This window comes from Equus przewalskii, chromosome 29, assembly GCF_037783145.1.
Source record: "Equus przewalskii isolate Varuska chromosome 29, EquPr2, whole genome shotgun sequence".
NCBI classification, from domain to species: Eukaryota; Metazoa; Chordata; class Mammalia; order Perissodactyla; family Equidae; genus Equus; species Equus przewalskii.
The window spans coordinates 21,505,625-21,532,720 of record NC_091859.1 but is presented as its reverse complement, the minus strand read 5'-3'; the positions used below and the strand labels follow the sequence as shown (position 1 = coordinate 21,532,720).

Below are 27,096 nucleotides of genomic sequence, written 5' to 3'. Positions count from 1 at the left end.
ATGTGATATTACAAATGCAAAGTGTGTAACACACAGTGACGTATTCAACTAATTTTAGTTCCTGTTACATCTTCATAAGCAGTTAGCGTGGTAGCGGGAAAGGACCCACAGGCTGGCATTCAGGTGGGAACATCAGAGGCAACTTACCCGCTTAGGACGCAGCCTTTCTAGAGCTTACTGTCAATCAGTAATAAGACCTCATAAAATATTATTTATATTATTCAGTGTATGTATTATGAATTCAAATTTTGGTGAGATTGAGTTATGCTCTACTAATATATTTGTTTGTTCCATGCAGAAATCAAGAAGTTGTTATAGAAATTTCTTTTGAGACGTCTCCAAAATCATCTGCTCTTCAGTGGCTCACTCCTGAACAAACTTCTGGAAAGGAACACCCGTATCTCTTTAGTCAGTGCCAGGTAAAAAGATCCAGAATGATTTATCATACAGAAAATTCCCGGCACGTTGCAGTTTCATGAAGCAAAGTACAGTGGTCATATGGATACGTGGGTCTTACCTGAGGTAGTGTTTTAATTTAGTAGATTTTATAAAAATGATAGATATTTTCATTTTTATCTTTCATTATTAACGTATTCATATATTACTTTTAAAAAGAAACTTCCTTTAATTTGAAATCATGTCTACCTAGATTGGACTCTCTAGGTCAGATTAATATTTTTATCCCCAGCACCTAGCCTAGAACTTGGCGTAGAGTGGGCCTCAGTAAATGGTCATAAAATGAAAGGAAAAAATAACTCAAGAGTAATATGTACTGGTTATGAAAAGTGTTACAATAAAGAAGTAGAAAGTGAAAGATTAGATTTCCCAGTCCTCTCAGACACTATTGCCCAGAGGTAACCACCATTGAGTTTGGTGGGTAGCCTTTCCAGATTTTTCTTATACATTTATAAATGTATATATTATGTAAATATACTTAAATGTACCTTTAACGTGATATGATTTAAACTACTTCTGTTTTCTATTTAAAAACTAAGAATAAAGGGCCATATAATTAAGATAGTCTGTCACAAGGATAATAAGTATCAAACTGTCTTCTGAAAGAGGAAAAAAAAACTAATTCTGTTAGTAATCAAATAATTTACAATTAAAGGAACTCACTTCATCAAACATTTACTATATTTCCCAGCAGGACTTTGCATACTTAATCCTCTCAGTATTCCCGTGTGGTATATATTATGTTAGGCTCAAATTTGAATGCAGGTCTAGAACAAAGGAAGCAATATCAGCACATGAAATAGCCACGTTTACTTTCTATTGCCAGTTGAAATGTCTTAATCTAAGAAACCCTTAGTTCAGTAATCTGGAAGAGATGCAGTGTTCTAGGCAAGAATGTACATGCTGTGCACTCTCTTAGTGATGCCTGAATTTCAGTCTGTATTTCTTAACGAATGTCCATAAACTAAAGTTTCCAAGAAATGCAAGATTTGTGAATCACAAGAGTGTGAATTTCGAATGTATTAGTGCATTTCTTATTGGCAACAGTTTTGAAACAGAGGAAAGAGATTTCAGTTACATTAAGAAATGATTGCCATTGGGGCTGGCCCCGTGGCCGAGTGGTTAAGTTCGCGCGCTCCGCTGCAGGCGGCCCAGTGTTTTGTTGGTTCGAATCCTGGGCGTGGACATGGCACTACTCATCAAACCACGCTGAGGCAGCGTCCCACATGCCACAACTAGATGGACCCACAACGAAGAATGTATGTACCGGGGGGCTTTGGGGAGAAAAAGGAAAAAAATAAAATCTTTAAAAAAAAAAAAAAAAAAGAAATGATTGCCATTGATAGGAAACGCGCAGACATGATTTTGTTTGATGGGTTTGCTTACGGTTGTTCTCTGTGCTTGTTTGCCTGGGGTTGGTCCTATCCAGTGAAATACATGTACAAACCCTTTGGCGTTGCTGAGTCACCTAAGTAGAGACCATTAAGGGATTCTAAAGGCATAGTCTTGGAACCTTGTTTTGGGAGGGAGAACCACGTGGTTCTTCTGGTCCTACCTAACCCATCTAGAGGTTATGTGGGATCCCATATCTTTGGAGAATCTGCTAGGTCTGAAGTGAAAAGGGCTGGAGTTTGGGGGATTTAAGCTAGTTTGTGGTGGCATGAAGTATGTCTACGATTTGTAACAACTTCAGAGAGAGGCATTAGTATCTGCATTCTTTAAAGCTCAGTAGACTGTCTGAATGAGGCTGGGGTTCCTCTGCTCACCAGCAATGGATGCAGACTTATTTGTAAACAGGCGGGGTATATAAAACCGTAGATGCTCTGGCTGTTCTTTTTGATGGAACCAATGTTTGTGACAGATTGATGCGGAAGCAAAGAAACACTTCACGTATTGCACAACGAATGTGTCTCGATGGTGTTGAGAAAGGGCTGTTCTTTCTCCCTGCTTCTCTTCCTAGTTTTGACTTTCAAAGTTTGCTGCAAGATCGAAATGTCAAGACTCTAGCAGCATTTCCCAAGCTACGTCCTAAGAACACTGGCGTCCCATTAGATGTTAATAACTAACCAGAGAAAAATGGGTTTCCTGTTAAGATAAGTGTGAGAATTCGAACACCCTCCTTTACTGTCGGTGTTTCGGAGCCTTCAGGACGCTAGTGTTCCTAGTGACTCCCCAAGACAGGGAAGAACCATGCACGGTTCTCAGATTTATTTCACCAAAGAGCCTTTTTTTCTCAGGGTTCCTAACAGCTGCTCACTGGGCTCTATGACTTAGATCAAAGAGCGGGAAACACGATTAACATTGCTTCATGCCTCAACTGAAACATGAGGGTTGACCATACGTTAAAATGGAAAGTCAGGGGGGCTGGCCCCGTGGCCGAGTGGTTAAGTTCGTGCGCTCCGCTGCAGGTGGCCCAGTGTTTCGTTGGTTCGAATCCTGGGCGCAGACATGGCACTGCTCATCAGACCACGCTGAGGCGGCGTCCCACATGCCACAACTAGAAGGACCCACAACGAAGAATACACAACTATGTACCGGTGGGCTTTGGGGAGAAAAAGGAAAAAATAAAATCTTTAAAAAAAAAAAAAAAAAGGAAAGTCAGGGTTTTTGATCCACAGATCTATTTTTGCTACTTTAAAAGATCTGAAAAAATGTGAGACATATTCTTGTTTTTAAGAAGATTGTGTCTGAGAACAATACTGCAATTTTAACTTCTGAATGACTTGCTTTAGAAGACAGGGGCATAGCTGTTTCTTATCTCTCCCTCCCAGGCCATTCACTGCAGAGCAGTTCTTCCTTGTCAGGACACTCCTTCCGTGAAATTGACCTACAGTGCAGAGGTGAGTATCACAAATTATCAGTGAAATTAAATGATCCATGTAAGTAAACGTGGTATAAATGATAAGCAGAGATAATAATTGAATTTTTATAGCTAGAAATATTTTCCTACCTGAAATATGTGAAAAAGAGGCTGTGGATCTCATTTCGAATCTGTTTTAAAGGCGGTTTTGAATGTAAGTGTAAAAAACCAAAAGGAAATGGGTACCATTCTGATTTTAAAAGGAATTCAGAATTCTGGACCTAAAAATAAGAATTGGGGGGGTGCCAGCCCAGTGGCATAGTGGTTAAAGTTCACGCACTGTGCTTTGGCAGCCTTGGGTTCATGGGTTCAGATCCTGAGCACAGGCCTATACACACTGCTCATCAAGCCATGCTGTGGTGGTGTCCCACATGCAACGTAGAGGAAGACTGGCACAGATGTTAGCTCAGGGCCAATCTTCCTCACCAAAAAAAAGAATTGGGGAACAATTGTTTTTAACTTTCAAAAATTAACATTTGCAGGGTTAAAGTTTCCGTAGATGCACTGTATGGCCATATAAACCTCTATGTAACAGGCACATATTACAGACTTATCTGTATACATTTGCAACTTATGCTTGTCATAGGTACTGCTACCCCTTTCATAAAGGACTGTAATTAACAAATAAGTACTGTCCTAGAGGCCAGATCTACTTAGACCAAGCAAATAGAATTGAGGACCAACCTGGATTTATGGTGCCTTCTTGGTTCCCAGATCATCTCACAACCAAACCACACCTAGTGTAGTGCGATATAGAAATATACTTGGAGGGAAGGAATCCCAGGTTCCGGACTCTTCTCTACCACGTACTAACTGCGTGACCTTGGGCAAGTCTTACGACCTCACCACCTCATTATCTCATCTGTATAGCACATTACTGCCTAAATAAGGAGAGAAAGCAGAACCAAATTATTTCCTGAATACTTTTTAGCTCTAGGATCTGTGGTTCTGGTAGCACTACTTTTGGAACTCTTGATGCTTTGCCTGCTTCAGTAATAGCTTTGAATGCTGGGCCATGCAAGAAGAACATGAAAGTCTAGCACTTATTGGACTATATGCTTGCTAGATCATTAATACTCAGAGAATAGCAAAACTTTCAGGATCTTGGAGCTAGGGTGCACATTTAAGTGACCGAATGGTTTGCCCCATTAGGATCTTTTCCATACAGATTTCCAGGGAAGATTATTTCCCAGTTCTTGGCAATAAGTTTTGGTTTCTCACAATCATGACCTTTAAAAAGTTTTTCTTTTGGGGCTGGCCCCATGGCCGAGTGGTTAAGTTCGTGCGCTCTCCTGCAGGCGGCCCAGTGTTTTGTCGGTTCGAATCCTGGGTGCGGACATGGCACTACTCATCGAGCCACGCTGAGGTGGCGTCCCACATGCCACAGCTAGAAGGACCCACAGCTAAGAATATACAACTATGTACCGGGGGGCTTTGGGTAGAAAAAGGAAAAAAATAAAATCTTAAAAAGAAAAAAAGTTTTTCTATTTATAACTCCAAGTTTATATTTTAAACATAAAATTGTTCAAAACTCCATTCTGTGTCCTAAAATGAGTATAGCATCCTTTTGAATCTGTGTTGAGGGTGTGAAGAGGAGCAAGAGTGGAGGCCCCCATTGCCAGGCACGGTGCTGGCCTCTTCTATATTGTTTATTCCTTGGAGCAATCCTGTGAAGTCTTACCCTCGTTTGATAGGGAACCTGAGGCACAGGGAGGTTATTTGCTCAAGTCCATGCAGTTAGTAAGTGGCAGAGTTGGGATTTTAATCTAATTCCTACCAAATGCTCTTAATATGGATAGATGAATGAACAGATATTTCATATTCATGTTTAAAGAAGCCAGTTTTACATATTGCTAATTCTATTTATAGAACTGATACATACGAGCTTATTGGGTTCACAGTCTATTGTACAGATAGTCAGAAAAGGTAAAAAATGTTTTTTTACATATATAGTTTAAGATACATAGAACCTTTTATTTATAACTGGAAATGACTTTCCTTCTCTGTTAGGTATCTGTCCCCAAAGAACTGGTGGCACTTATGAGTGCCATTCGTGATGGAGAAGCATCTGACCCAGAAGACCCGAGCAGGAAAATATACAGATTCCGCCAAAAAGTAAGATCTTAGCAACTAGATTTTTGTTTTAGTTGGATGCGAACAACAAATAGCTTTTGCCCATCCAGAGAACAAAATCGCTTTTGAAATATTTTGGCATCTAGAAAGCAGCTTCTGGCTTTTGTTTTCTTCATTTCTTTTTCTTTTGTGCTTTTAAAATAGTGTGTTCTACGTACAGTGATGTATTGAAGGAAGAGGTGGCTGGAGGGCAGAGTAGGGAGTGTGCCTGATCCCATTTTCCCTCTTCCCGTCACTAGTAGGTTTCCTGTCCCTTTAGGTTATGCTTTCTCCTGCCCCGGCACCAGTGTGGGCATGTGGTGGTTTAGTGTTTACAAATGGAAGAGCTGTCTTAGACCAAAAGTCACTCTGGTACAGTCCTTTACGGTAAAATTCCTGTGTAGCTGGTCATTTGACTTGTAGCTTTGACCTTTAATGAATTGTGTGTGTGTGTTTACATATGCTTTTGTAATTGACCTTCTTAACAGAACACCTAACTGAGCCACACTGGACAATTTTGCTTCCACCCGAAGCTCCCAAACCTTCAACATCCTCATACTGCTGGATTATTTTGTATGTCTCTCAAATATACCGGGAATGGTTTAAAAAAGGATTTAAAAAACATTTTTTTAAGTCAAGAGAGAAAAAACAAAAAAAGAGCACAAATTCCCTTCTTCTAGGTTAATTTTTGAGAAATGCTTAAAATGTACCTTGTAGTACTATGTGCAGTCATGTCTTTCACATTTCAGAAGCTTGTACTACAATGTGCAATCATGTCTTTCACATTTCAGAAGCTTTCCTTCCTAATGGAATAAAAGGGAAATAGATGTTTTGAAATATTTTATGTCATCATTTTGAACTATTTGACTCCTTAAGAATAAGAACTGTTTGAGAAACACGAAAGGAAAGTGATCCACACTAACGTCTGGAGATCTGAAACGGAATTTACTTACTTTTAAATATGAATTGTCTTACTCTGTAATATTTGTAAACACTAATTTGAGCGTATGTTGTGTCTTCTTTTCCCATGTAGGTCCCAGTCCCCTGCTACTTGATTGCTCTAGTTGTTGGAGCTTTAGAAAGCAGGTGAGCTTCTGAACAAACTTTCGGGTTTATGGAAAGATTAAACCTTGGGCACCTTGAACCTTTATCAGGATTAATCGGTAGACCATTTGATCATTCCTCAAGATATCAAGCTGACTGCTCTAGAAAAGTTCAAATCTAATTATAAAATATAAGGAATAAATAAATTTTAAATTAGAAAATCTTTACCTTTGCCCCCTTAGGTTGTCCAAGTACTATAGAATGACCATGCCCTTACCTCACTTAGAGATCTGGATTCTAATACAAGTTGGAACAAGTCACTTCTCCTAACCTCCATTTTCTCATCTTTAAAATTATAATATCTCCCTTTCCTACCTCATAGGGTGGTTACATGAAACAGCGGAGAGAAAATATTTTGAAGTACTTGGAAGCCTACAAATATTACAGAAATATAAGGCATTTTATTAAAATTTTACCGATAGCTAGATGCTCTTCCTTCTTAATTTTTTGTTTGTTCTTATTTCTAAGCAGCTGAAAATTAGGAATGTCTGTAGGGGTCACATGCTTTAAACTGCCAGAAATGTGGACATGATAGAAATGTCAGAAAAACAGATTCCAGTTCCATCCTTGGGCAACTGTCTACATTCTTGGGCAACTCACCTCTTTGAGTTTCATTTTCTTCACCTAAAAACTGGAAATAGTAGTATGTGCTTCAAAGGACTTTGGTGAAGATTAACAGACCTAACTTATGGAAAGCTCCTGGCCTATAGGAGGCACTCACTGAATGATAATTATAACAATTGTCTGTCACAGCAGCTGACAATTATAAGGTCTTATTACGTGCCAAGTTCAACACATTATTGCATGGAATCCTGACACCTTTGTGGAGTTGATACGATTATTTTTTCCCATTTTACCAATAAAGAAACTGAAGCTCGATGAGTTTTAATAACTGGCTGACAGTCACACAGCTAGGAAATGTCAGAGCTAGGACCCAAATCTAGGCCTGCTGACTTTAAAGCCCACGCAGCACAGACCTGCACTGTCTGGTGCCGCCGCCACTAACCACGTGAGGCTCAAGTTGTGCCGTACGTGTAAAATACACACAAGGCTTCATATGGAAAAAAGAATGTGACATATTGCATTAATAATTTTTTATGTTGGTTACATGTTGAAGTGATAGTATTTTGGATATATTGGGTTAAACAGAATATATTAAAATTTCATCAGCTGGCTCATTTTGCTTTTATTTTAATGTGGCTACTAGACCATTTAAAATGATGTATGTGGCTCGCATTTGTGGCTCTCATTAACTTTGTGTTGGCTAGCCCTGGGCTACCATTTCTACTTTGTGTGGTCTATAAACCAATAGCTTTGGCATCACCAGGAAGTTGGTTAGAAATGCAAATTCTTGGGCCCAACCCAGACCTACTAAATCAAAATTTGTATTTGAACAAGCTCCCCAGATAATTTGTATGTGCATTAAAGTTTGAGAAGCACTGCTCTGGAGTCCACTGCCTCTCTGGGGCAGGATACCAAGGCAAGCCTTGTTGTTGGGGGTTTGGTGTGGCATAAACTTTTTAAGATGAAATTTATGTGAAAAAAATACTTTTGAATTCTAGCCCTGTATAAGTGATATATAGTTCTACTTGTTTCTTCTTTTTTTTTAATGTAGTAAGAAAACCACAAAATTTACCATCTTAACCATTTTTAAATGTACAGTTCAGTAGGTGGAAGGCTAAGTATATTCACATTGTAGTGAAACAGATCTCCAGAACTTTTTCTTCTTACAAAACTGAAACTCTATACCCTTTAAACAACAATTCGCATTTCTAATTCTCTCCAGCCCCTGGTAAGCACCATTCTACTTTCTATTTCTATGTGTTTGACTACTTTAGATACCTCATAAGTGGAATCAGAGTATTTGTCCTTTTGTGACTGGCTGATTTCACTTAGCGTAATGTCCTCAAGGTTCATCCCTGTCGTAGCATGTGACAGGATTTCCTTCTTCTTCTGTTTGTTTTTCTATCTTTCTGTTTGTTGAACACTCATATTAAGAGTGTTCAACCTTTAAGTGTATAACAAAGTTTACATCTTCCTTGTTCTGGAATAATCTTTTACTGAGCTGTGACTGGGTTTCTATACTTGTGAGTCTGAAGGAGGAAACTAGATCCCCAGAGGTCTTAGCAGAGTGCTTCAGCTAACCTTTGGGGGTACTTCATGTCTCAGTTTTCCTTTGGCCCAGACTGCCCCTTATCGAGCTGCGTATTTACTGCTGCATGTACGAAAGCAGGTTTGTGTCTCTGAGAAGACATTTAGCTTCACCTCCTGCCCATAAGCACATGGCAAATCACACTCCTAACTGTAAGGATTTGTATATGATACTTTAAATCTTTCCTAGAAGCAGGTGAGTAATTTGCCTTGAATTTCATTTTCATGGAGCTCTTTAATTTTTGCAGACAAATTGGCCCAAGAACACTGGTATGGTCTGAGAAAGAGCAGGTGGAAAAGTCTGCTTACGAATTTTCTGAGGTTGGTCATATGGTTACCCTTTTTAATAACTGTGGTAGACAACAGATTTAAGATTTTGAGTATGAAATATGATACTTTAAGTAATGTGGTAAAAGAATTAAATATATCTTATTTTATGTGAATTTGCAGTTGATACATTTTTTGTAGCATTTTCATTTAAAATAAGCATTATTAACTTGTAGCCTTCATAGAAAGCATTATGCATTTTTAAGGAATTTATTAGAGTAATAATTAAGACATACAAATATATATGCATTAATTTTCCAGACTGAATCTATGCTTAAAATTGCAGAAGATCTGGGAGGCCCGTATGTATGGGGGCAGTATGACCTGCTGGTCCTGCCTCCATCCTTCCCTTATGGCGGCATGGAAAATCCTTGCCTGACTTTTGTAACTCCTACTCTGCTGGTGAGTGTAAATAGTCCTTCATTTGAAATTAGGTTCCTCTCAAACATAAACCTAGATGTGAAGAACCTCAGAGTCCTAATAATATTTTTTAAAAAGTCTTTTCTCTTATTTATATAACCCTTGTTTCTGATTTTATTGCTTGTTGTGGTTATTACCATCATCTCATTTTTCAAAGGAAAATAATTTGGCCATTTGGGAGAAAAGAATATTATGTTCAGGTGTTTGGGATGTTGGAGGAGGCAGGGCTGTGACACAACAATCTTGTGATGGATTATGGATCCAGACAAAGAAACTACCATTTACACTTGGCATATAGGTACTGGTAAGAAACAACAACAACAACTCAGTTTACCATGGAAAGGATGGGATTAGGCCCACAGTATATGGCTAATATTTTATATGCCTTTGTAAACTACTTTAAATCCTTCCTAGAACCAAGTGAGTAATGGATTAGCAACTAAATAAATAAAATAAAACACTCCACAGGAGACACAGGACAAGACAGACTTTTCTTAAATATGCTGTGGGTAGTAAGGAGAGAATGAAGATACGTAAGGGTAAATAAGAGCAGATATGAAAAATGGAAATAGGAAAATGTTTCCTGGAAGTTAATTAGAGACAAGTATGCTGGCCCTCCTGGTATTGGAAAAATTCCCTAGATGAGTGAAAGAATTATCCTGTTTTTCAGTCCGGCGTTTTTTGTTTTATTTTCTCAGTGTGTCCGTTTTGAACCCTTTGGAGTGCCATAGTAGAAATACGATGGACCATTAAGGCCAGAATAGTATATCGTGAAGTAGGCAGTTTTGAGATATAGTCTATAATTTGATGACTGCAATATTAAGGTAATTTTCTTCTTTTTTAGGCTGGTGATAAGTCGCTCTCCAATGTAAGTTAAAGTTTATCAGCATGGTCTTACCCTCAGGAAGTATTGAGTCAACTGATTTAAAAATATCCATTGTATTGTTACATTGAAGATACAGTTATAGAAGATAACTTGGGGATTCTTGTTGCAAGACATTGTTATGTTAAGAGTTAGATTTAATGGGTTTAAGAACATTTTATGGGGGCCAGGCCCGTGGCCGAGTGGTTAAGTTTGCGCGCTCTGCTTCAGCAGCCCAGGGTTTCGCCAGTTCGAATCCTGGGCACGGACATGGCACTGCTCATCAAGCCATGCTAAGGCAGTATCCCGCATGCCACAAGTAGAGGGACCCACAACTGAAAATATACAACTATGTACCAGCGGTCTTTGGGGAGAAAAAGAAAAAAAAAGGAACATTTTATGGTTTTGTCTCTTCATACGTTTATGAAATCTTTTTTAATGGAGTCATGTATTCATTTAATTTAGTATCTTCTAAATAACTTTTTGTTTCTAAATTTTTTAATGATGCTGTACTTTTTTTGTCTTTGGCTAAATTATGACTTTTTGGCTAAACTGAGTAACTCCCTGAATATCTCATCTAATGTTAAAAAAAAAATTGAACCACATAGAATTGGAAGAACTAGAATGCTTGCATGGTGAGTTACTTTAGATTAAGGTAATCAATTTTGCTACTAATCCCTTCCACTATTTTCTTTAGGTCATTGCACATGAAATATCTCATAGTTGGACAGGGAACTTAGTGACCAACAAGACTTGGAATCACTTTTGGTAAGATTTGTTTTTATTATTATTTCTTTGTTGGTTCCTGTTATCGATTAATTTCTTTCCCTGCCTCCCACCTCTGAATTGTTTTGTGTGTGTATCTTGTTTTTCTTTGTGATCATCTCTGTGGTAGATGGGGATTTTAAAAAAAAACTCCTGTAACGCTTGTCACAATGTTAGGTAGAGTGGAGGTGTTCACTTTATGCTTGTTATTTAGTTCCTGGTCTGGTCACATTATAATACACGGACACACAAAACCTGAGCCATGGCTTAATTTTTCGGGCTGCTCCCTGCTGGGCTGGGCTCCCCATTGTTCTGAATTGAATTCAGGGAAGCCACATAGGCAGTCTGCTTAGACGACAGTGTTCAGGCTGTCCAGTTGCTTTACTCTGTAGAAAAGCCAGAAAGAGAATATCTTGTTGATCAAAATGCCTTTTCCACTCAGCTAGGTCCCTGTTTTTATGATTTTTTTTTTTTTTTTTTCAGGTTAAATGAAGGACATACTGTATACTTGGAACGCCACATTTGTGGACGATTGTTTGGCGAAAAGTTCAGACATTTTCATGCTCTGGGAGGATGGGGAGAGCTGCAGAATTCGGTAAATGAGTGATCCTTTTAAAAGCGTATATCCAAAGTTGTATGGGTGTTCAAAGATGTAGTTTGTAAAGCATCATTACTAAGTAGCAACAAGAAAGTCATTTCTACAGATGTGGAAAATCAAGCAGATGCTGTTATAATGTTCTGTTGATACATATTAGTCATTATCTATTCTATATTATGAATACTATTCATGTTCATAAACAGTAGGACCTCGCTGGGGCTTTGCAGTTAATGTACGGTCTTTGAATTTTATTTGGCATATTTATGTCCTTTTTAAGTGCTCTCTCCTGAAAGCTAAATTTCCTGACTAGGCATTGAAACATTTTTCTAGTCTTTTATAAGAACAAAGCCTATTATTGGGCAAGAAATATCATGGAACATTACACAAGTAGCTGTTCCATGAATAGACTTCCAGAAATGTATGCCAACACATCCTACAATTTCCAGTCTCTGCATTTGTTTAGGTTTTAGACTCCCCTAAAGTGATGCTGCTGAGTGAAGTCACCCTTCCTTATTTGCTGTTGGCACAGTGGCAGCCAGTCTTCCTATTTGAACATTCATCTAATTTTGTCTCTTGCAGATAAAGACTTTTGGGGATACGCATCCTTTCACCAAACTGGTGGTTGATCTGACGAATGTAGACCCTGACGTAGCCTATTCCTCAGTTCCCTATGAGAAGGGCTTTGCTTTGCTCTTTTACCTTGAACAGCTTCTTGGAGGACCAGGCAAGTCGTTGGCATTTTCTGATTTTTTTTTTCTTTTTGAGGGTAATGGGAAGAATAAGGGAGAATTTTTTAACTGTTGTTTTTGCTCCATTTTATTCTTCTAGTTCATGCTGTGCATAGCTCTTGGAGAAATCCATATCATTTTCTAATGTTACGTCTCTGCTTAAAACTTTGAATAACTGCTGAGTTCTAAATTGTGCAGCTTGACTTAAAAAAAAACTCATCAGTATTTTAAAAATTAGGAAAATAGTATGAAGTCATTGAAAAAACTTTGTGCAGTATAGAAGTTTATAAGAGCAACATATGAGAGTCCCTCAGAACACTTTGCACTCCCCGGGGAAACCACTGTTAGCAGTTTGGTGTGTATGGTTCCAGATCTTTTCCTAAGTGTAAATGAACAAACAAATAAATATAATTATTTGAATTACAGAAAATGAATCATACCATATTTTTGTTCTACATTTGTGGGGGGGTTATTTTGGTGAGGAAGATTGGCCCTGAGCTATCATCCATGCCAATCTTCCTCTACTTTATATGTGGGAAGCGGCCACAGCATGGCTTGATGAGTGGTGTGTAGGTCCACACCCAGGATCCTAACCTGTGAACCCTGGGCCGATGAAGTGGAGCATCAACTTAACTACTGTGCCCCTGGGCCAGCCCCCATTTGTGTTTTTTTTAATTCAACCATATTTCACATACATGCTTCCATGTCAGTGCACACAAATTTATCTTATGCCTTTTAGTGCCAGCATAGTATTTCATGGTATAGATATGCCAAGCTTACATAACCTTCCCCATTGACGGGCAGTAGGTCGTCTCCTTTGTTGACTGACTGGGAAGGCCCTCCCTCACCTGCACCCATTCTGCCTGACCAGTCTTATTTTCCCCCTTTCTAGTCATACCAGGGTCATTGCTTTTAAAACTTGTATTGTGTATTCCTTTTCTGTGTCTTTATTGTCTTGTCCTCTTACTTGTAATTAGGATGTCTCTTCTCCCTTCCCCCAAATTACGTATATTCTTTAAGGCCCAACTTAAGTCTTACCTCCTTTTTTTGAACATTCTTTCATTCTAAAAGTCCTCATTGGTTTCCCTCATCTCTCAGTGTTCTTTATTCTCTGTGGTTAATAGTACAATGCCAAGCACTAAAAAATATGTTAAATAATTACCTTTCCATTAATTGACTTTTCCGTTTTTCTTCTGTTCATCTTTTTTTTTTTTAAACTCTTAGAGGTTTTCCTAGGTTTCTTAAAGGCTTATGTTAAGAAATTTTCCTACAAGAGCATAACCACTGATGACTGGAAGGATTTCCTGTATTCCCACTTCAAAGATAAGGTTGGATTTTAAAAGCTTTCTTATTTTTCATGCCCAGTATATCTTTATTTAATGGCTATTTGTTAGGCTGATTTGAATTACTTAATAGTGGTATTGGTGTAGAATTTGTCTTAAGACTCAGCCTTTCATTGTAGTTTTTCCTATTTAAAATGTGATCTCAACAGCATGAACTAATGTGTGGAATTTTCCTGTTTCAGAGAGATCTGCAATAGTATGTTTCAGAAATTTTTTGTATATATTTAATTTGCCTATTTTAATTTTGTAGCAGAACCCCATTGATTAATATAAATTTATTTTAGAAAAGTGACTTAGAAATTATCTTGACACATCAGTATAGACAAAATTATAGATTTGAAGACCTAAAAGTCTGCTTCAGATTTTCTTTCAATAGAAAAGATTGTTCTGGGCCGGCCCGGTGGCACAGCGGTTAAGTGTGCACGTTCTGCTTCGGTGGCCCAGGGTTCACCGGTTCGGATCCCAGGTGCGGACATGGCACCGTTTGTCAAGCCATGCTGTGGCAGGCATCCCACATATAAAGTAGAGGAAGATGGGCACAGATGTTAGCTCAGGGCCAGTCTTCTTCAGCAAAAAGAGGAGGATTGGCAGCAGATGTTACCTCGGGGCTAATCTTCCTCAAAAAATAAATAAATAATAAAAAATAAAAAACAAAGACAAGAGTGTTCTGTAGTAAACTGGGTGTTCTTACTGTTCCCAGGTTGATGTTCTCAATGAAGTCGATTGGAATGCCTGGCTCCACTCTCCTGGGCTGCCCCCTGTGAAACCCCAGTAAGTCCTTAACTGTTCCTGCTTTCCTTCTCATTCCCCTAGATCCTTTCAGCTCCTCTGAAAGGGTTTTATGCCTTCCTGAAGCTGTCACTAGTTAGTGATGAGAGTAGACTGCTTAGCTGTTTAAACCTTAACCCTGAGGCTAAAAGAATAATTTCCATGATAGTATAAATATAAATTAGTTCAATTCTTTACAAGTAATTACTGAGTACCTCCTTTCTGCACAAGGATGATAAGAGATACAGAGAAGGGTAAGATATTGCCCTTTCCTTCAAAACCTTACAATAAGGTAGTTTTTCCTATTTTATAAGTATTGTGTTAGTCATTACAGCAGGGTTATTAATTATCATCCCCATTTCCAGAGGAGACAAATTAGGCTTAGCCAGGTAAAGTGTCTTGCCTAAGGTTGCACAGTAAGTAAGTAATAAGAGTTGAGATTCAAACCTTGGTAGTCTCTAGTGTCCTGCCTTTTAAACCAAACACCTTCCTCACATGAGGGACCTGAAGCCTGGTCTTCCAGGAGTCGGGGAGGCTGCCCACTCCTGCATGTTCCAGCTGGGAGCGTGATTTTCCCTCCACCTGGAATACTCTTTCCCCACTTAATCCCACTCTCAGCTCAAGAACCACTTTCTCATGGAAGCTTTCCTTCAGCCCTCTAACCAGGTCATATCTCCCATTTAGGGTTTCTTGGTATCGCCTCTTTGTAGCTGTTGCCGTAGTTTTACAGTAGTAATTTTCATTTATTTGGGTGATTATTCAAGCCTTTCTCCTTCGCTGCATTGAAGCACTGTGAGAGCGGGGCTCCTGTCTGGTTCTGCTCATTGCTTTTCTTAGACCCTTGCCGTAAATAAGGGTTGCTTCCCTTCCCTGGTCTATCCCTCCCCCAGTTCTGTTCATTACGATGAGAAGGAAGTTTCAGGGCACAAGAAACAGACCAAAGGTTTTTTCTGTCCTGTTGTTCCTTGTGAAGTCGGTGCTAAGTAACATTCTAGTTGAAGGTGACATACTGCCTTGGCAGTCGGGGACCTCTGATCCCACTTGGTTTTGAGGGCAAACCCAGCCTGACTGCTTCAACTGACTGGTCAACTGGCTGCTGCTTCAAAGGCCATCACTGCTCTGACCCTTTATCATCTCCCCTGGGGCACAAACTCCCTTGAAGCAGGTTCAAGGTAACTTCTAATCAAAACTTACTTCATTTGGGCCCTCAGGGGCAGGTACCCCTCTGTTCTCCAGTAGAAACATTTCACAGCAAGCGAGCGTGATGTATGGACAAAGAGGACTATTTCACAAGAAATTTGCACGTATTACATGGTCTCTTCCATTGTTGTAAAACATATGATTTATTTTATAAGGTAAGAACACACAAATCTTGGTGTAGCTTGCTTTGCTTAATGGTCAGAGTTTGTTATTTCCACTTTGTTCTGAAATGAGAGGAACAAACTCATCACATGATGTTGCAGTCTCCCAAGGGTCACCTGTGACACCATTGTTTCCCCAGCGTCTGGAACAGTGCCTGTCACATGGGTGCTGGTAGATTTGTTGGATGTTTAGATGGTTGGAACGGCAGAGGGTAGAATCCATGAGAGCAAGGCCTTTGTGTTTGTTGTTTATCATGTTGCTGGGTGCCTAGAACTGTTCCTGCCGTACAGTAAACACTAAATATGCCCAGCTGCGTCCCAGCTCCTTCCGCACAGACTCCTGAAGCACATGACAGTCTTTGCTGAGGTGTTCTGGCATTCTCTCTGAAGAATAATCAGGTGTTTCAGGAATTTGGTACCCACTTGGATTCCCAAGTTCTTAGATGATGCCAGTAATATTTAAGTCAGGTAGAAGATTTCCTCTTTCCATCACTCTGGAGTTCTTTGTCTTTATTTAAAAAGAACTTTGAAATTTAAGTATGTTCTGTAACTTCAAAATTGCATTTATGCAGAAGCATGTGCATTTTTATAAAAGTTAATCTCTAATACTTTTTCCTCGTTGCAGTTATGATATGACTCTGACAAATGCTTGTATTGCCTTAAGTCAAAGATGGATTACTGTGAGTAGCAATATGTGATTTTTTTACTCCTTTTTGAACAGTACAAATATATCTCTACTCATGAAGGTGGGTGGGGGGTACTTTACTCATGAACGCTTGCTTTTGAAAAGCTATTCGCAAGTCAGGTTTGTCCAGAGTGATGTTACATCAGTCCCCAAGGTGTAAAGTTAAGTTTGAGAGGGAAAACAAATAGATGTTGATGGTATTGGTTCTGATTTTTCTTGATTCTTTTTGATTCTTAAAGAAGGTTTGCAAAAATATTTGCATCTTCCCTATCTTCTTTTCCTCGTAAATCATTTATTTATAAGATACTACTTCAAATATAGTCCTTGCACATACCAGGTAAATCTAAAGTGATCTTAGGTGCCTGTTAATGGCAGCTGTTAGTGAGGGAAGAACTGAGCCCTTTTGCTCTGTCAGTATTATTTTCGCGTCTATGAAACTTCCTAAAGAGGAGCTTCTTCATGTATTCACTGAAACGTAACCCTTGGAGAAACCAGAGTGAGGATGTGCCGTGGATAATTCTTTAATGGAAAATAATGAAAAATTTAAGAATAATCATTGTAGGGGAGGAAAAATAGTTTTCCCTCTACCCTTCTGAGTTCTTAACTGAGACCCCTGTAACCAAAGACAGATTAACAAGAGAAAAACTGAAGTTTACTGACATGGATACCTCATGTATACATGGGAGATGCCCGGGGAAAAATGAGTAACTCAGAGGTAGCTTTAGAATTCAGAGTTAAATACCATCTTAATAGGGACAGGAGTAGGGGCACGTAGGCCTCTAGAGTAGATGATTTTTATAAAAGATGAATGGGCCCTTGGAAGAATAGATGGGAGATACGATGGTTTGTGACAAAGCTTGTCTGGGTATGTGCACTTGTGACCTCCTCTCCTGTGATGAGTCAGTTTTCCCTGGTTGATGAAACTCCCAGCAGGGGATTCATGACAATTGAGCCCCTTTTGGACGATCCATCTTTAGGCAGATAAGAGTTCAGAGAAAGCCTGTCCCTGCATTTGCTGTTTTCCAGGAGCCTACAGCTCAAAATAACCAGGACACCAAAGAGGTGTATTTCGGGGTGGCATATTCTGCTACCCTTCATCCTATAATCTGCAACAAACTTAGATGTTGCTTTTTGAAACTTGTTTCTAAAGGCTATTCAACCAGTATTTCTTAACAGGATCTTCTACGACATACAAAATGCTATGCCAAGCACTGTGAAAGAGATGGACTTGCCTTTGAAGCAGCCGCAGTTTAATTAAAGAAATTAGACTTATAAATAGCTAATACTGAGCAGTAGGTGATGAGCAGCGTGAAAAAGTACAGCTGAAGGCATAAGAGGTCAACAGAGGGCGCTGTGACTTCTGCCGCAGGTGGGAGAGTGGAGTTGGCTGCCGCATCAAGGAGAGCGTCCTCCGGGAGAGGAGGTTTCAGCTGGGTTTCATGCCGTTTGGATGTGGATGAAGTAGAGGAGGACGTTCTGGGTGGGAGGGACAGTGTTTAAACAAAGGTTTTTATTAAAAGCAGCAACAAAACGTGGAGCATGCATGGAGGGGAGAGTTCAGTCTGGTTAGAGCTTAGAGCCTGTTCGGGTTCCTCTCTCAGCCCTCCCCCTCCCTTGTGACTTGGGGCTGCAGCCACGCTGATCTATTCGCAGTTCCACTGAGATCCTGTTACTCCATGCCTTGCTGCCTTGTACAAGGCTGTGCGCTCTGCTTCCTAGCACCCCTCCCTTCTCTCCCCACCCCAGGCTAAGTTAGGCTCTCCCTCCTCACCTCTCAGAGAGGCCCATAAATAGCCCTCTCACACCACTTCTGGCTTTTTTGTGCTGTGGTTAAAGTACTCTTATAAGGTTGGAACCAATCAGTTAACCAGTCACTTAGCTGAAAAAGTTGGTTAAAGCAAGATGTCATAGAAACTGATCATAAGGCATTTTGTTTTAACTTAAAACCTAAACTCCTTAAACTTTTACTATGGGCCAAGGATATGTGTCAGCTGCATAAACTACATTCATAACACACCTGTGATTTCCAGTTTCAGTTTCTTTAAAGTGGAAACAGAATTTAAATACACTTACAAAGCAATCTGTAGATCCTTCTAGAATTTTCCTATTGTTATCCCAGTCTTTTTTTTTTTTTTAGATTTTTTTCCTTTTTCTCCCCAAAGCCCTCCGGTACATAGTTGTATATTCTTAGTTGTGGGTCCTTCTAGTTGTGGCATGTGGGGTGCCGCCTCAGCATGGCTTGATGAGCGGTGCCACATCCGCGCCCGGGATTCAAACCAATGAAACACTAGGCCGCTACAGCAGAGCGCACGAACTTAACCACTTGGCCATGGGATTGGCCCCTTGTTATCCCAATCTTTTACAAGGATCTTGTCTGCAAATTCTACAGCACCATTTTTTCTATGACAATTTTTAAGTTAATGCTTAGTTTTTCCAAAGTGATAAACCTAATATTTATAGAAATTTCTTTTTCCTTCGGCACTCCTCTTTCACCGATTTCCTATTATTTAACAAGATATCATAATTATAAGCACAGCTGACATGAACACATTTGGAAACAATTACAGCTGACTTGGTAGCACATAAAGCAGCAGGTGGAAGCAGAAGAGCCTAGGAACTGGAGGGGGCCCACCCACTCTGCATGGGCAGCATGCCCCGGGCGGCAGTCATGTTCCAGCGGGCATGGAGAGGATTGCTTAATCTGACAAGCATTTTTAGTGGAGCTCATTTATAAGAAGGCCTTTACTGTATTTGTCTACTTGACTGTTTCTCTCACCAGGCTCTAATCTCCTTGAGAGCAGGACTTGTTTTTATTCATCTCTGTTTCGCCAGGGCCATCCAGATTTATGCACTGTTGGATGAATACATGAATTAGTAGAGGAAAAACAAGGTTGGAAAGATAAATTAGCTGTCTGTCATGGAGGAACTTACATGTCAGGCTAAGGAATTTAACATAATCTCTAGGCAGGAGTGGATCCTTAAAGGTTTCTGAATTGCAACGAAATGATCAGAGTTCCGTGTTAGGACCATTAATCAGGTAGTGTAATATGTAAGATCAGTTAAGACGGCAAACTTAACAGTTAGTAAGGCCGGCTAGGAAGGTATCAATAATAGTTCGGATAAGAAGGCTTGAGCAGCTTGCCTTAGAACAGTGCAGGAGGAAATATTAATAGATTTGAAAGAGATTTTTAAAATTTAATTTTATAGCTAGTTAAGAACTTGAAAACTGATTAGATGTGGAGAATAGGAAAGAAGAGTAGAAAGCTCCAGGTGTTGGGAGAACCCACTTTGAGCCACAAGAAGGAAGAAAACCCAAATCAGGAGTAATGCCAATCAGGAAAATGAACAAGAAATGAAGGGACAAGATGCTCTAATTTTAAATAAAATATAAACATCTTTTTGGAGATTCTCATACATCATAACGAAGTTAGAGCATTCCTGATTTTTTAGATCTAACTTCAAGATTTTTTTTTTGAAGAAAATATAAAATCTAAGCAGCTGCCTATTAGAGAAGTAGGCTGGTTGTGCACATAGGTACCTCCATGTACCTGGCCCTCCCCGTCTCTTCCTCCTCTCTACCCACCTTGCCCACCCATCAAGGTGACCATGACCTTGAACTGTGCCTTATCATTCCCTTGCTTTTTATGTTTTTACCACTTATGAATATATCCTTAATAGTTTACATTTGCACGTTTTTGAGCAGAGAATGAGATCTGTAAGTTGTGACATTAAGGTGAAGTTCTAAAGAGGGAAGAAGTTTTGATATTAAGGGGAATTGTAAAGGGGTAGGGAGGTATAAAATAATATGTTTTTTGCAAGGATATATATAGACACATTACATTTTCTGGAAGGATATACAAGGAACAATACTGCTCACTAAGGAATGGGACTTGGCGACAGCGAGCAAAAGCAAAGGAATTTTGCATTTGGTCCTGTTTATTTTTTTTTTTAACATTTGCATATATTTCTTTTAAAATTAAAAAAAAAACTCTAGTTTAAAAGAATTTATAACCGGTTTAAAAAGATTTAAAAACATTTACTTTGAAAAGCTTTATTTCATATTCCTTAATCAGATCTTCAAAGATTTTTGGCAGTGAATCCTAAATTGAAAAGTACAGACCCATTTTTCTTTTTCTTAGATGACTTCCAAGATTAAGTGGGGAAAATAAAATGTCTGGGGATGAAAGGAAACATCAGTTTGTGGCCTATCAGCTCATTAGTGTGATATTTCAAAGAATATGCAATTCGATCCTTTACCCAAATTTTTGAATTGACCTGTAAGTTAGTTGACATACTTTTTATAATATTTCTTTACTTTGGAAATGTATATATCATGAATAGTAAATCTCTGTATCAAAAGTTTCCTCTACTTTTATTATTAATAGTTTAATTTTCCTTAAGCAATATAGATTTTAGGAGTCATATCAGCTCTTTAAGTTATAGTGATGCAATCTCAGAATTATTCAAGGCTAAAATTTATTTTTTACAATCTTATGCATTCTTGTAGTTCTGTCGTCTTCTTAATTTTTACTTTTATGTCAGATAAACCAGTAAATATTGCTAAATTGTACATGAATAGAAATAACCAGGTAACATTTATTTTAGGCCAAAGAAGATGATTTAAATTCATTCAACTCCACAGACCTGAAAGATCTCTCTTCTCATCAGTTGAATGAATTTTTAGCACAGCTGCTCCAGAGAGTAAGTACTGGCTCACAACATTAGCAATTAAAATGGGCATAAAGGCACAGCGTTTGTGTCAAACCCAACATGGAAAAAAACATTACTGTGGAAACTAATGGAAAAAAATAGTTTATAAAATTCATTCATTTAAAAACATCTATTGAATGCCTACTATGTTTAGTATGGTGCTGAATATAAAAATATGTAAGAAAGAAATAGACCGTGTCCTCGAAAAGTTTACAATCTAGTAGGAAAGATCACACATGCAAGCTTTAGCAGTAAAAGCAGGGATATTTTAGGTATTGTTTGAGAGAAGCTTAATTAGTGAAGAAGGACTCCCTTCCAACGAGTGTAATCAAGGAAGGATTTGGGAGCAGTGGGCTCAGTCTGAGCACAGCAGCATCAGCAGGGAGGTAGAAGTTCAAGTCCAAGGGAACAGCGAGTGAGGGCGCGTGCCCAGGGTTGCAGGAGTATGCCGCAGCTCCGGGTCAAGAAGTGAAGGAAGATAACACCGGAAAGGCTGGTAGGATCAGTTGCGGTGAGTCTTGAATGGTAAGCTAAGAATTTTAGATTTGATTCTAGTCAGTAGGAAAGGATTTAACATATTTAACAGAGTCATTTGATGAAATGGTGGGTTGTGAAAATGAATCCACTGGTGATGTGAAGGCTGGATTGATTGACATGAGGAACACAGCGGGTGACGTCAGCTGGAGGATTCGCAGGAGTACAGGACCTGAGGGAGAGAGCTGGCGGGAAAGGGGAAAGGAAAGAAGAGGACAGATGAGAGGGAGATTACACCGGATGCAAGCGTGGGGTTTGGTGACTGACTGGATTTGGAAGTTAACAGGAAAATCTGTTTAGACAGATTTTAAGGTTTCAAGTCCAGGTAATTAAAAGAATACATGAAACTGAAAGGAGATGCTGCCTTGTGAGAGGGAGATAATGACTAGGTCGTTACTATTACATTATAGGGAACTCTTAGGTCTAAGGACCCTGAGAGGAATGGAGAAGACTTTGAACAGGAGTTCCTATGGAGTTGACGCAAAATGAGCAAGAGGATTTTAAGCCAACGGGGGGCCTTAGAGAATCAGTTTTTAGTGCATTGAGTCCTCAGGGTTTCACAAATGTCTGTAGCACTGTCATGTGGCCGAGGACCAAGAAGAGAGAAAACGTGACAGATGACTGGGGAATAGGGCAGGCAAACATGGGGGAAGGGAGGGAGCCTGGGAGGTGACCTTAACCAGCGGACTGCCAGGGTGGACGTGGGGTGTAGTTGGACTAAACACTTTGGGAAGGGTCTAGCAGTCAGTGAGAGCAGAGATGGCTGTGGGTGTGGAGTGAGGGTTCTACTGTGAGGTGAGCTGCTCACTGCCGAGGAGAGTTACCGCAGCCTGCACTCCGCGGCCACCTCACACTCTCGACTTGTCCAAACTGAATTCTTTCTTTCCTTTACCCGAACTTGTTATCCCTTTCAGCGTGGGTTAAGGTGGGCACAGGAGGTTTATGAACCCCCTGAAATTGTATATGGAAGTTGGTGTATATATGGCAAATGTATTTTTTTTTCCCCTAAGGAAAGGGTCCATATTATTCATCAGATTCTGAATGGGATCTGTAATAGAAAAGTTTAAAAATTCCTATTTTGTAGGGATATAGAAAATTTAAAAGGGATTTTAGAAGAAATATACAAAGATAAATCTGGGGGGAGTCAGTGAGGAAAAAATTAAGGAACTGTGATTTAATCTGGAGAATGGAATAAATTTAAGATATGTAGGGTATAAGGAAGAACTTGAAAGATTCTAGAAAGGGTCAGAAAGTTAATATTTATATATGTGAAAAAGTCTGAGGAGAGTAATTCTCATTTAATTCTCTACGTACCTTGCAACTTAAATTATCCCATTGCTCCTAGTATAGAACATCCTTATCCAGAACAAGTTTGCACAAAATTTATCTCAGTGTGCATTTGTTTCTTTTATTTTTATCTAACTTATTTCTATATTATAAAATATTTAGGATTTTAATCTGGCTAAGAATTTTTCTCCAGCTCCTTTCTTCCCAGGAATCCTGTTGAAATGATACATCTTACTTCTTTATTTTGCTCTTAGGCACCTCTTCCATTGGGGCACATAAAGCGAATGCAAGAGGTGTACAACTTCAATGCCATTAACAATTCTGAAATACGATTCAGGTACATCATTTTAACTTGTCTCTGTGGAAGAAAGTAGAAAACTAGTTTAGAAAGTGGAGAAAGGGAAGTACTTTATGTGGCATACATGAGTCTTGAGAAATCCTTGTCAAATTTACTGCATCTATATAAATAATTATAGTGGTCTTTAAGGAATAGTTGTAATATCAGTAAGAGGATAATATTAATCTTTTGTTAGGATCTGTTCTAAGCTCCTCTTGCCTTTAAAAAAAAATTAGAATTAAGGATCCACTGGTAAATAGGCCTTCTTCCACAACTAGCCAAATCAACTCTGAAGTGGGAATAGTAAGAAATCTTTGATTCTGTTAAGTAATTAATCTTTCTTAGTTCAAATTTTTAGGGGAAGGCTTGAACCAAAGTTTATCTCCTTCAGAAATTGCATTCTTAAGTTACATGAGCACCTGTGTAATCCAAACCTTTTAAAACGTGATCTTTTTCAAGAACAAACTCCTCTTCCTTCTCTTCTCCAATTATTACATTGTATATATAAGGAATTTGAGAGTCTCAGAATAAAGACATAGTATAAAGTGGTGGACAATGTAACTATAATGGGGTTGTTCATCATTACAAAAGTAATTTTCAGATATACCTGTCATATACTGCCCCTTCCTCCTTTCCGACCCCACGGCCCCCAAAATTCCTCCTTTCAGATGGTTACGGCTGTGCGTTCAATCGAAATGGGAGGAAGCAATTCCTTTGGCTCTAAAAATGGCAACTGAACAAGGAAGAATGAAGTTCACACGACCCTTATTCAAGTAAGAACCAAATCAGACTGTGCTTTGTATATATAAGGAATGGGCAAGAGAAATCTTAAATGTTTGTGTTGTTGCTAAAATACTTTGTAAAATGCAACCTAAAAATAATAAATATTTTTAAATTTCTTAAAATTATAGATATAAGTTTGGCATAGGAATGAACACTCCCAAATACTTAAAATTTGAGATAATTTCATTAGTTTTTTTAGAAGCGTTATATATGTATTACCTATTATGGGCCAAATAGGGTTAGACACTGTTGAAAAGAAATAAATCGAAGACAATCCTGTATACAGAGAGATCTTTGAAAGCAAGTAGATGATCATTGGTGAGTGGGCATGGACAGGAAAAAAAGAGTCTGAAGTTAAGTGCAAGAAGAAATGAGCAGGTAAAGCAAACGTTTTTGCTTCAAATGTTGCAATGAGATGGAAGAATAGGCTGCTTGATGTGTATTAAAAGAATGCTTGGTACAAGGGGAAAAAGTTGTATCTTGGCTGCAAGATACCATTTAAGAATATCCTAGTGAAGTTATTTGACTATGGGTTTGGCAGGACTTCTGAAAAAAGAAAATAATAATAACCATGATATACATAGCCATGGTTAATCTGTTTGCTTTTCACTTACTTTACAAGTATAATAAAACTTGCCAAAACAAGTCGTTATCCATCTTTCTTTTTCTTTTTTTTTTTTGCAGGGACCTTGCTGCCTTTGATAAATCCCATGATCAAGCCATCCGTACCTACCAAGAGCACAGAGCAAGTATGCACCCTGTGACTGCCATGCTGGTGGGAAAAGATTTAAAAGTGGATTAAGGACCTGCCTATTGCTGATTCCACACATTTCTCTTTTTTACATTGAATTCATAAATAAATATGAAACTTCAGCTTGCATTGTAACTAAAAATGTCTGCTTAGTTTGGGCATTTTATTGTTTTGTCAGTGATTTTCAGAAATAAAGCTGAGCTACCCTCCCCCTCTGCTCCCAGCCCTGGCCCCTGTCCAGTGGCGTGTTCTTTGTAAAGTGAATTTTAGCAAAGTTTAATCTTTTGATTTATAAATGTAAAATTTTTAATTAGTTTCATATCCATTTTCTCTCAGTATGATCGCAAAAATGTCAGCGTTATTTATCTGATATTTTAAGTTCTTTAATTTCAGTCTGCTGCACACCAGAAATACAACATGATTAGGGTTTTGCTTTTTAAATTACCTCCCTTACCAAAATGTGTATAGTCTATAGTCTAGCAGGAGTGTTCTCCTCCCATGCCTGGATCCATCTGCTTGTCCCCCAGAGTTGTCCTGCTGTTCTCTCCATCAGGATCACATGGCCACCCTGAACACCATCCAGTGTCCTTCCCATCCATCCCTCAGGTATTCTCCCAACAGTCTGTTCAACCTGCCTCACCTCTTTGGTGGTCAACAAACATCCTCACCTACAGAGAGCATACAGCTCATAGAAAGACATACTGAAAACAATATAACAACTTGAACCAAGTAAGAGTAGTAGCACCCCTGTGAGTGCAATATGGTGCCCCAGGGTACCTTGGCACACAGTTTGAGAACCACAGTAGTATCGGTTAGGATTCTTTGCTTGTAAGCAACAGCAACCCAAATGACTAGAAATCCAAAAGGGAAAAGGAGGATTATTTTAAGGATACAGGGTAGGGGGAGGGTATCAGAACCTGTGCACAGACGGCTGACACCTGAGACTGCAGAGCCATCAGTACTGTGGTCTCTCATTTCTGCTCTCGAGTCCACACTGTGTAATCTGGCTGCCCTCCAGCTTTACTGTTGTTCTTGCCACATAGAGAGACTGTCTTAATTCCAGATCCCCAGAGGTGACACTCTGACCCAGCTTGGGTCCACCCCTGGCCAAATAAACTAAGGGGAATGGCATCTTAGAGTACAAATGTGGGTGGGTTATGTCATCATGAAATACTCCCAAAAAGTGCTAATGCAGTGACAAAAGTCTTCAAATGCATAGGCGTGGGCACCAAAAGGTGGGGCAGATATCAAACGGACATTCCTGTCCCTGTCTAGTCCTGAGACTTGTCCCTTGCTCTCACTCTCCCTGGTGGTTCTCCTCTTGGACATGTACCTACACTACAGTGTGGCTCCGCTTCTCAAGCTCTGCTCTCACTCTCGTCTCAGGAAGCAGAGGAGTGAGTTTAGCTCCAATCCCTGGTATATGATCATGTTCTAAGTGATTAGACTTTAGCAAATCCATGGACCCAAATGGTGCTTTTCAAGGCTCTTGCTGCCCTATAAGCTTAGCCGACACTCTAAGCTCGTGTCATTCGCAGTCCTCACTGATTTGTGGTACTGAAAGCGAATTGGAGCAAAGGAGGTTTGGAGGGTGGTGGTGAAGGGTGCTCTGGAGAAGGCAGAGGGCGCTGAAGACAAACATCCGTGCAGATTTACCTGGGGCCAGCTCCGTGGAGTCTGCATCTGTTCACTTCAGCTAATAAGCATATGTTGAGCGTCTTTGTGCCAGGCTGGCTCTACACATAAAATCCTGGGTGAACAAAGATAAGTACTTTCTATATAATGCTAAAAAAGAGGTATGCTAAAGCAGCCTGGAGAAGGGCCACGCAACCCAACCAAAGTGTTTCGGGAATGCTTTCTGGAGAAGAGAAGGCCTCAACTGAGTCTTAAGGAATAAGAAATATCTAGCCAAGCAAAGACAATTGGAAGTGTCTTCCAGGTGGAGAAAGAATGACATAAGTAAAGGGATAGACTTTTGGTTTGTTTGGGTCATAAATTTGCACAGAGCCAGTGGAAACAGCTTGTCTCTGCAATGTGTCGGGCCTGAGTTTGGAATCCTCAAATGGCTGGGCGGGACTCAGATTGCTGGGCGCTGGTATCATCTGGAGGCTTCTTCCCTTGCATGTCTGATGTCTGGCCTGGGATGACTCAAAA

General features: G+C 39.4%; 1 protein-coding gene across 2 annotated transcripts in view; it reads left to right on the top strand.

The window, feature by feature from the left end:
- The window catches only part of LTA4H (leukotriene A4 hydrolase), a 32,343-nt gene extending 7,259 nt beyond the window's left edge, over window positions 1-25,084 (top strand). Inside the window, exons 3-19 of one of the 2 annotated variants that reach the window (XM_008516603.2) lie at window positions 299-419; window positions 3,228-3,296; window positions 5,327-5,431; window positions 6,462-6,514; window positions 8,932-9,004; window positions 9,272-9,412; window positions 10,275-10,298; window positions 10,990-11,060; window positions 11,541-11,652; window positions 12,235-12,379; window positions 13,608-13,711; window positions 14,427-14,497; window positions 16,481-16,535; window positions 21,146-21,241; window positions 23,326-23,408; window positions 24,077-24,181; window positions 24,876-25,084. In XM_008516603.2, the coding sequence (XP_008514825.2) occupies window positions 299-419; window positions 3,228-3,296; window positions 5,327-5,431; window positions 6,462-6,514; window positions 8,932-9,004; window positions 9,272-9,412; window positions 10,275-10,298; window positions 10,990-11,060; window positions 11,541-11,652; window positions 12,235-12,379; window positions 13,608-13,711; window positions 14,427-14,497; window positions 16,481-16,535; window positions 21,146-21,241; window positions 23,326-23,408; window positions 24,077-24,181; window positions 24,876-24,993 (1,546 nt within the window). In that variant the 3' untranslated portion in view covers window positions 24,994-25,084. The remainder of the gene's footprint in view (window positions 1-298; window positions 420-3,227; window positions 3,297-5,326; window positions 5,432-6,461; window positions 6,515-8,931; window positions 9,005-9,271; window positions 9,413-10,274; window positions 10,299-10,989; window positions 11,061-11,540; window positions 11,653-12,234; window positions 12,380-13,607; window positions 13,712-14,426; window positions 14,498-16,480; window positions 16,536-21,145; window positions 21,242-23,325; window positions 23,409-24,076; window positions 24,182-24,875) is intronic. The other variant, XM_008516605.2, reaches the window with a different exon arrangement.
- The last annotated feature ends 2,012 nt before the right edge of the window (window positions 25,085-27,096 follow it).